At 32.8% G+C, this 10,862-nt stretch overlaps 1 protein-coding gene across 1 annotated transcript; it reads left to right on the top strand.

The window, feature by feature from the left end:
• Nucleotides 1-2,830: 2,830 nt before the first annotated feature.
• LOC119634096 (protein NEDD1) lies at nucleotides 2,831-6,410 on the top strand. Its single transcript, XM_038028035.1, has 4 exons — nucleotides 2,831-3,049; nucleotides 3,101-3,259; nucleotides 3,322-3,460; nucleotides 3,521-6,410. The coding sequence occupies exons 1-4, from the start codon at nucleotides 2,860-2,862 to the stop codon at nucleotides 4,881-4,883; spliced, it is 1,851 nt and encodes a 616-aa protein (XP_037883963.1). The 5' UTR covers nucleotides 2,831-2,859; the 3' UTR covers nucleotides 4,884-6,410.
• Nucleotides 6,411-10,862: the final 4,452 nt, after the last annotated feature.

Genomic DNA, 10,862 nt, shown 5'->3' with positions numbered 1-10,862 from the left:
TATCACATGTGTTGGTTGCTATCACGTAGGTCGCATAACTATTATCACTTTCCGAAAAGAGAGCTTTCCCAAGTTTCAATTATTTTCTCATTTTATTTTTACGACGTTTTGGTGCTCATATGGCTTGGGTTTTCGGTAATTTTCCAAATATCTTCGAGAGAGTATAGCGTGATAAGACTCGTGTACTGTCAAAAGTAATGGAACACATCATTCAACTATCTTGCGAAATGGGGGAAATGCTTCGAATAGGGAAAATGTTGAAAATCAACAGCGTGGCACACACGCGTGGATACAAATATCAAAAATTTTATGCACATGAGAATTTGCTCACGGATCATTGCTGCGAGCGGAAAAAGGGTTAATAGGCTTATTTTCAAGGAATTTGCGTCGTTTTTCATAATAGTTATAAAGTCACAAGACGTAATTAGCTGGAAACATTGACAGAGTGAGTGAATGTTGAGAAAGGCTGGTGGAGTTTTCTAAGGAAATTTAATGTTACAACAATCGTAAGAACTTTAAGAAAAAGGGCACTCGTGAGGCTTAAGGCATTTCGGAGGAATTTTGGTGTGAGCAGACTATCTCTATCCAATCTATCACCGTGGCCAAAGTGCCAGCGCATTTTTTTAATACCCTTCCTCATTTACCAGTATAGATATGATTTTTCTTCCACCGTTTATTGAAACAAACTCTGTTCTTTCTCTATTCACAACACATTTTTTTTTTGTTAACCAAGAGGTTATAACGCTCTTTATGATGGACTTTGCGAAGGCAAGAAAAATCTAATGTTCTCTGTTGACATTTACGGCACTGTAAAACCCGCGAAATAACAAAAGTACAAGGTGTACATAACTCGAAGCGAGCAATTGTACATGAATCAAATTTGGTGAAGCGCGACAGCTCTAATGCTTTGTAGAAGTTTGATAAAGGTCCAAAGAGTTCCAAGCGACGCCACGAACCTCGCAAAATTCAGAAGGAATATATACCATACAAAAGTAAAACTTATAAAAATTGAGTAATTATTTCAATTATTTTCAAAATAGTTTTGTAGGACAAAATAAGATAAGATAATCGTAAATAAATATATAATGTAATTAATGTTGATATTATTAAAATAAATATTAATAATAAGTGATTACTTATAACTAACATTTGAATTGCTATTCACTTTTGGAACAAATACTAAAGATAGAGTTTAGCCCCCTTAAAATAAAAAAAATAAAAATAAAATAAATTTTATGATCTTTGCATTTACAAATACAGGAATTAATTGATTTATATCAGAAACTTTAACAGTATTAAATATAAAAATTAAAATATTAAAATTAAATAAATTAAACTTATTTAGAAAAGACTGGAATTTGCCGTAAATGTATTATTTATTTATTTATTAGAAACAGAAAAGATTTTAATACTAGAAAAAATGTTGTAAAGGTTATTGTCAAGTTCATTAATTGGCAAAGAAATGTTTCTCCTCGATTGAAAGCTCTGGTCTTGCAAATTTTAAGCTCCCTGTCATCAAGCACACAAATTGTATAGCAACCAAAATCATAATTTCCATTTCGGATGCCTTTTGTCGAAAAATCAATTTATAAATATTCCTGGCAAATATTGAAGCAGCCGATAATACCGACGAATCAGCTGACGACATAATCGCAGCACTGACAGCACTTAGCCCGTAGAAGGATACAAAATGTTAGATATTGCAAAACCATAGGTAAAATCAATCGAGATGGTACGACCTGGTGGCCGATCTTTGCAGGATATAAAACATTAATATATATTATTTGCAGTAAAGCGAAGAAATTTGGAATTAGAAATTTTTGTTGTGCAGAGTTGAGCGGCTTAGCGGCGCCAAACTTAATTTTGGACTCTTATGTAGCCAGACGATGAATACTTGAAAGTTTGAAAGTTCGTTCAATAACTTGCTTGTCGATGTTCACGATAATGAATTTCCAACGCAGCGGTATGACAACATAATAGCGAGCTAAGAAAATCTATTTCCAGGGCTTGTTGTTTATTTCATCAGCAACGATTAATATTTTTATTTCCTTTTTTTATCTGTTTATTGTCAACGGTACGAAAGTTGAATCGCGGTATATGATGACTCTTTTATATATGACTTATAATTCCAACGGAAACATTATTTTCCGATAAGTAGAAAAACTGTAATAACTAAAGTTAAGATATGATCGAATCCATGAGTGTCTAATACATGCACATTTAGTCTCTGTGTCCTTTGATTTGCAACATTGGTGGGCTCTCGAAATTCTTTTTCAAAATTGGCGGATCTTAACAGGTATCTGTGGTGCATCGACGAATGTGTATCGTCGATCTTGTGTATTGTACAAGATCAACGATGTCAAAACACTCTACAATGGCTTCAATTTCAAATGTTTACAATATTTTTTTAAATAATATATAATTTTATTAATTTTATATTAATAAATCAAATCGTTTAACGTTACTAAATTGCATTCTTAAAAATTTTTCAATCGCTACAAATGCTTTCAAAAAAAATCGAAAGAACATTTGCCCAATGCTGCCAAAGTTTCATTATTTACGACCTTTCCTTTACTTACCAAGCAAAAAATAAAATTGTTTGCAATCACTTTTAGAAAGTTTTTCACGTATTTTGTTTCTATTCCAAAAATCATTTGTCTACTGGTAAAAACACGGTTAGTTGACAAATTCTATCTTATATAATATTCACTAGCAAAATACGGTCACATTATAATCTACCTTGCATACGATATTGACTTTCGAAAAATTTAAACACGGGAGCCTTGCTTCTCCTTATTTGATTTGTATTATTTACGGATTCAATGCAAATTAATTTTACTTAGACATAATTTATAGAAAATGTATCTGATTTCGACAGCTAAAACGACCGTGCTTACCAGTTTTCAAGATTTAGATGTTAAGTCTACTTATCAACATAGCAATGGCGAAAATACGGACTTTCAATTCTATACTCAACAGCGCATTTTTGTTGAAGTTAATAAAAAATCGGGCTTGGAATTAATGCGCATAAGAGAAAAAGTGAATGAAGGTAAGGACTTGTGGAATAAGTGATAGAAGTTTATTTATTTGTTTGTTGAAGGTATTAGCATACAGCGAGTACGTAAATTGACCATTGATAATGTTTATTGTGTTGCTTGCGCTAAGCAATCGGTCGAAGAGATGGCGGTGGGTTTGTCCAATGGACAAGTAAAATTATACAATTACAAAAATTCTGAATTTATCCACAAATTCAGTGCAGGTTAGATATATATTGTTTTCCGCTTCTTTTTTCCTTAACATTCACTTCGAACTTAAATTTAGATACTAACCGTAATTCGGTTCTATACTTGGATTACAACGCTTCTGACGAGTATATAGCTGGAGTTTTTGAATGTGGATTAATTAACATTTACGGTCATAAAACAAAGACTAAAGTTGACAGCTTTAATATTGACGGACAGTATGTATAAAAATCATTTATGGTTAATTGAGAAAATTGGCACGAATTCTTGATTTTCAGGTCGACGTTGGCACGTTTTCATCCAAGCAAACGCTTTCATTTGTCGATAGCTTCTTACAAAGGAGCAGTTACTCTTTATGATATACAAGCAAAACGTAAGTTGTTTAACGCAAGTGATGCACATGCAGCACCATGTCGTGATTTATGCATATCGCCGGGTTCTCCGGATACTTTAATAAGTGTTGGATATGACTGCCTGATTAATATATTTGATATGAGACGTAAAGTGAAACCACTGCAAATAAATTACTGTCATCCATTATCGACGGTAGCTGTTAGTGAATGCGGTACTTATTTTTGCGCTGGTAATTTGAAGGGCGAAATAATTACAAATGACATGCGTAATTTGAAGAGTTTTCTTTCATCTAAAAAAATACATGACTGTGGTGTAACACGTGTAGCGTTTGCTCCTACGTCAGCTGATAATAGCAGTTATAGTACATCTTCCCTAGTGGCAGCAACTTCAGATATCTCGTTGTCGGGACTGGGTGCTAAGGAAAACGAGCTGCGTAAATCTTTAACATCAAATGCTGCGGATGGTGCACGTTGCCAACGTGATTCGTTTTGTGATTTTCTCGATTATCAGATTAATCGTGATCAAGAAAAGAACTCTTCCCGTGTTTTACGTAGTGACAGTTTTGATTGGGAAAGTTTATCACATAAATCACATCCGGATATAAATCGTTCCTTTGAGCATTTAACAACCAATAATGACATTTGCGATTTTAAAGCAAACACATCGGATTTCTTAAAAGTTCCCCTGAAAGATCGTAATAGTGTTTCTTTACACACAAACGCTGGCAAATTAGCTCAAATTAAAGAGGAAGAAAAACACCTAGTAGACCTAGAAAAATATGTTGATTCTGGCAGCGAAAAAGAAAACCCCCAAATTAACGATACGAATTTGAGCAGTAGCCGTTTGCATGCACCGATTGCCTGCAATAGTACACCGAATCGTGAACATGCCTCTATGGAGGATGTATTGACTGCAACTAAGCCGCAAGGCTCCTCTACGACAAATAATACGCCAAACAATACTCCAGCAAGTCTAGAAGGCCAGGCACACTGTACAACACCGGTCCCAGATGCAAACGTTTTTAAAGCAATTTCCGATTTACGTCAAGAGACGTTGCAACGTTTTCATCATTTGGAATGCGAACTAAAATTCATGATTGAAAATAATAAATGGCAGATTTTTACTCAAAACTTCAACTTATGGAAACAAAATATAGAACAAACCGAGAATATACGAGATTGGCTAGCCGCATTGTTGCAGACGGATCCATTTGTCAATGAACTTTTAAGACTGAAGGATGAGAATGAGTTGTTAAAACAACAATTGAAAGACTTGTTAAACAAATAATTTGAAAAAAATTGCGTTGACGATGTTATATTTTATAATTTTTTTACATTATTTTATGGTATTCGTTTAGACGTCCACTGTTTTGTTAATTGTACGAAGAGATATACTTTTTTCAAACGATCAATAAATTATAAACACACCAAATTTTATTAAGTTTTCGGGGTATAACATTTATGTCGGCCACTGAAGGAGCCAGAGCGGAATGAATAAATAAACTTTTGCTCAGCTTAAGAATCGAAAGGAAAAGGCAAAAATTCCAACCAACCAAGTATTGTAAGGCAAATTTGATTTATCCTTCGCTAATTGATTCTAATTTGCTGGCATTCCTGCCAAAATCTTAAATTTTCAAATTGATGCACTTGTTATAAATTCAGTAAACAAGGCTCCTATTGCCTTGTCGCATTAATTTTAATATGAAGTGCAATAAGTCTTAAAAGCTATGGATTTTAAAGCGCTGGAATGCCTGGAACGACTAAGCCCCAAATTCTGATAGCCCAATCCAACCCATAAAGCCTGGATCTTACTAGATGGGTTCTTTTTCTTCCAGCGTATATTACACTTTTCTACGCTGTCCTGTCGAGTACAGCAGTTTGTGCTTTGGCTTGGCAATTACATAGACTAAGTTTTCAATTCATTGTTATCTATATTACAATTAAAATTACATTAAATATTCTAAAAAAGAAAAATGATCTAAAATACAATTAAAGCGAATTTTAATTTGTAGCTTGCGAACATTTGCAATCGTCGTCAGAAGTTTCACTAGTTTATACTATAAGACAAATAGCGTAATGGGCACTTAAAGCAATCTTAATGTCCAAAGTCACAATAAAGGAACCGCTGATAATGTTCACACTAAATAAATATTCACTACAATTTCTCACACACTTTAAAATAATCAAAGCGTTGCACTTTACTGAAAGCAACTCTGCGCTCTCTCCATTCTCAACACATAGTACTTCTTTTTTAAACCATTTAAAGGAAAAAACCAGGTAACGGCTTTCATCGAAAGATCAAAGCCATTTTACAAGTGCGCAAAGAGTTTAGTTAAGGTATTCAATTACGCAGATAAGCCACGATTGAAAAGAAATGCCTTAGTACAAATAAGAAATGTATTTGGCAGAAGCCGGATCTCGTGTACCCATCACTATGCTTTCTGCATTCTGCTCTCCAAGTTCTTGCACATAGGGGAGGAAGACTTCTTTAAGGTCCATTGGTGAGTTGCAATTGTGCATTTTTCAGAACTTTTTATGCAAAATCAATACTAATCGAAGACGGACTTGCACGGGCGTCATGTGAAACCGTCGTCTTTGGTCGCCCGTACTTATACAAAAGAAGCGATTGTCTTTGATGGAATAGATCGCGTGAACTGAAATATTGAGAATTTAATATGCAAACTATCCGTTGGTGGCAATTAAGCTTAAATGCCGTTAACGACTGTCGCTTGTTTCATATACAGCCGATATAAACAATCGAATATAAATAAAAATGAAATATGTGATTAAACAATGAAATTTTCCTTTTTTACGCTATGAATGATTATCAAAAATGGCAAAATATATTTTTATCTTGTTAAGGGATGTTTGCATTTAACAGAAGGGATATTTTCATTTATTGAAAGCAACTCTGTGCTCTCTCCATTGTAAACAAAATGTTATGTTTTTATAAACCTTACGAAGGGAAAAACCAGATAACGAAAATTCAACTCAATGCAATTCAAATAGTTTCAAGAAAGCCATTTCACAAGTACAAAAAGAAGTCATAACAAGTGAATAATTATCATTATATAACTATAAGGGATGTACAAACATCAAAATACGACGCAAAAAATATCCTACATGTAAAATGGAAAGGAGATAGGTTTTTCCCCTCTGCCCAGTCAGGGTGCTACGCCTTAAGTATGGGACGTGGGAAAACTACTGAAAAAGTTTTTCAATTTTTGAATTTAGCAAAAAAATACAAAATATAATTTTTCTAGAGCCGATAGCCTGTGTTGCTAGTGCTCAATGTCTCTTTTTTTAGAATTCAATTCATTAGTCTAAAATTAAAATAATAATAATAATAATTTTTCTAATATTATAGAAATATTATTGTTTTATTTGTTTATTATTATTCAATTAGTCAATTCTTCATTCACTACAATGTATCCGGCTAAGTTTTGCATTAGCATTGTATGTGCATCTAAAACTAAATGTTATAACATTTAAATAACTTAATAATAAGCAATACTAATATTAATAATATATTGTTTTTACAATTGTTAACATAATTGCTCTATAAAAATAATTCATTTTTGTTAATTTTTTATATTATTTTGTTTGTCATGCTTTTATGTATAAAAAACTTTTAAAAGACGCAAACTTTACCTGTAACTGAAATATATTTATTTCAAGTTTGAGATTTTCTCTGAGTAACTCTTCAAATGTTTGCTTTGGTTTCGTTTCGATCTGCTTTTCTGTCTGCTCTGTAGCTGTCCAGTGAGAAAAAACGAAAAATACATTTTACCTAAAATTTTATTCTATTTGGTTTTTTTCTTTTTTTTTTTTTTTCCTCGTTTTGTTTTTCTTTGTAGATCTTTGGTTTCTGTTTGTGGTTTCATTCATTAGTGGTTATTGGTTATTGTTGCTGCAGTTTTGTTGTTTTTCATCTGTTTTAAAATCGGTGTATAAAATAATTATATAATTTGTTTTTGTTCAACTTATTTGTTACTCTTGTTGGTTTTGCTTATTTAAATGCTTATCGAAAATCTTACAAAATTTTTTGTTTCTAAGGCAACTTTTAACATCGATATGAATAGTTGTTTAAATTTTGTTTATGTTGTAATTTTTGTCGTTTCATTTGTTTCTTGGTTTATGTTATGATTAACATCATTATAAAAAAGCAAATGGATTTTGTAAAGAAAAAAAAGACAAAAAAAAATATTTTTAAAATTTGAGAAACTTCATATGATTCATTTCTAATCTACCTATGGTAATTTGTAAAATTTCTTGTTCTCTCGTCTCAACACTTGCAATGATAGATCCAGCATTTTTAGAGATTCACTCGCCTTCTCCTCTACTTTATGTCTTTAGTAAGGTCAAGAGAGCGCTTCTTCTTAAGGTAGGTTACACTCTAGTCTTGGGGCATTATTGATAAAAGTTGGGACTATCTCAAGTTCTTCTCTCGGTTGCACACATCCGCAAAAGCTTAGTATACGCTTGTGCCATAAGTAGTGTACGGTATAATGTGAACGCAAACGCTTTATAGAGGGCAAATTATCGTTGTGAGACTTAAAAGCTCGACTTTGCGAGTGAAGTCCCTTCATAAAACTTCTAAAAAGTGCGTCTAACTGAAACTTCATCGAATCTATATTTTTTAAACTTATCATATTTCCAGCTATTACTTCTCTTCTCAGTTGATTGAGTGACTTTAAATTTGAATTGCGACCAATATGTTTCCAAAAATATCGTACGCGGTTGCTTATTCATAAAATAATATTTTCAGAATTGTTGTAATTTTTTTTTCACATACAACGGTCATAGAGCTAAGGAGGTTCTACAGGAAGTATTTTTTGTTTTTGTTTACCAAGAGCTACTACATTGCTCTCTATTCTTTCTTAACAGACAACATTATAAATAAATCATTTTAAGTACTCCAGCAAAAAATTGCAAAAAATTTTGCCAACAATATCATTGCGTAAACAAATGCCAGAAAGTGACGCTTAATTTTATGTTAGCAAGGTGACATTATCTTTTTAAGTGAGGAGCGTTATTTAGGGCTCTAATAATGCTGATCACTTTTAACTCTGTCCTTTACCCAAGTAAGATTCAAGACATTGAAAACTCATCTGTAATCGGATGTATGCGGCACCTAGGTGAACTTGAAACAAATCCACGTTCTGTGATACCGGTCGATTCAGAATTACTTTTTTTCCGTCTTCTTTTCTTGTGGTCGTCCTACGATTCGACTTCAAACTTTTCTTTAATTTTAAAGATTTTCAAAGATTATTTTAAATCCGTGTTGGTGAAATTGCTGAGGGGCTCGATGTTTCTTACATTTACAAGATTGAGAAGACGTTGAAAAAGCAATTCATAGATCTCTCGTCTTTTAAACAATGCTCAGACATGACCTTCAGTAAAAGTTTCCGTATAAAATTTAAATTAAAACAAGCATGCGATCCATCATGGAATATTCTACACTAAATTCAAAATACGGTTTTAGAGAAGTAATTCGATTCGAATACCGTTCGTCCTTGGGCCAAAATATTTCTGTGTCCTTGCAATGTGCTTGACAAACATTCTTCTGGTCGCTTAAATAAAGATATCGGCTTGAAGTTTGGAATAACGATTGGAATTTCTTGCTTGTAGTTTGATTTGTTCAAAGGACATGCTCTCTCTCTGATTCTAAAGAAACAAAATGGGTATTTTTCTTATCGCTCGTAAGCTGCAACAAATTCATCAAAAGTTGCGGCCTGTTGGTTAATGATGGATAGACAGATTTAAATCGATTTAGAAAGTGACTCTAAATCAATCGGTATTATGAAAAGTGCATCTATCTCATATCTTTGTGGGTGTCGCATATATCCGCACAAGCTTAATATACCATCATAGCACAAGCTGTGTATGGTATAAATTTTTAAAGCGAATAATAAGGTTTGGGCTTAGTATTATTGCTCGCAACTTTAAACTTGGTTGAGGCAGTTAAAATGGCTTAATCGAGTGAAAAACCACTTTGTTAGATGACGAACGATGAATGAATTTAGAAAACGCAGATCGTTAAGATCAGCTAGGCATGAAGGAAAGGCATTAATTTAGTTTCATTTAATTTCATTTTTCTGCCAGACTACGCTCCTTCTCGTGATAGTGCATTTGCAACAGTGCGAATGTAGACATTACATTGCGACTCGCCACACTGTTCAGTCAGATGGGCCATCTTTCTTTGTTCTCTTTCGAAAACTGAAATTATTTGAATTTGAATTTATTTTTGGAATGAAGGAAATATTTTAATGAACTGAATATGTATTGAGTCAAATAGAAAAATGCTTTTGCATCGCAAATTTATTCTATTATTTTTATTCTACCAATAATCCTTCAAATCGTAGCGATACGTTTTTAGACTTATAAGAATGCCGGAAGAAGATAACAGACATAACTAAATTAAGGAATTTTGAAATAGATATTTCTAGGTTAAGAAAAAAAACCATAACATTATGTATAGTGTGTGGAGGAGAATTCTGAAAATCCACTACGTTCAGGAAGACTAAACGAAACGCGTATGTTGTTGGCTACTCTGCCGATTGCGACCATTTTCACATCAAATATTTACTGGAGACTTATAAGTATTTTTTGGTAATATCTGAAGTTACTGTGAGAAAATTCGCTGAAATTCTTGCATTTTCCTTATCGATCAGTGGAACATTGCAAAGAATATATGGTTCACACTTTGTTTCACTTTGTAAGGATTTTTGTAATTTTAACAATTTCCAGAATAAGTAGGCAGACGGATGGGCAAGAATAAATGGATATAGAGATCGTGTGGTGCTAATGGAATATGTGATCTTTCTTGGGCAGCTCTCGATGCATTTTCCTGTTGTATGCTGCATATATAATTGCAAAGTTAACATACCCCAATGTTCTGGTAATTAATTGTGAAAACTATTGTTTGGTATTCGCGTTCGTATCTGACGCAATGTTACGAATGTTTACAAAATATTATGAGATGTGACCGGATGTTATTGTTACATGTGTATTTGCACGTTTTTATGAATTCATTGAAATTATTTGGAAAACAAATGGTAAAATGAAAGTTTACAAATGGTGCATGGCATGGCATTATCTTATGTTTGTTGCTTCGATTATTTATGCGATATATTTAAACTTTTTTGGTTTTTTTCTTATCTTTTCATTTGATTCAATGATTAAACTTTTATATTTATATATGTTTGTGTTTCATTGTGTGTGTGATGTATTGAGTTCTTTCTTTCTCTTTTATTAAACTTATTGA

Source organism: Glossina fuscipes, unplaced genomic scaffold (genome assembly GCF_014805625.2).
Source record: "Glossina fuscipes isolate IAEA_lab_2018 unplaced genomic scaffold, Yale_Gfus_2 2, whole genome shotgun sequence".
Lineage (NCBI taxonomy): Eukaryota > Metazoa > Arthropoda > Insecta > Diptera > Glossinidae > Glossina > Glossina fuscipes.
This window is presented reverse-complemented; position numbering and strand designations above follow the sequence as displayed.

Bases quoted from the DNA above. Each gene is read 5' to 3' on its own strand.
- LOC119634096 (XM_038028035.1), top strand. From the start codon at position 2,860: ATGTATCTGATTTCGACAGCTAAAACGACCGTGCTTACCAGTTTTCAA. The intron at 3,260-3,321 runs GTTAGATATATA...ACTTAAATTTAG, and splicing joins TATCCACAAATTCAGTGCAG to ATACTAACCGTAATTCGGTT. The intron at 3,461-3,520 runs GTATGTATAAAA...CTTGATTTTCAG, and splicing joins AGCTTTAATATTGACGGACA to GTCGACGTTGGCACGTTTTC.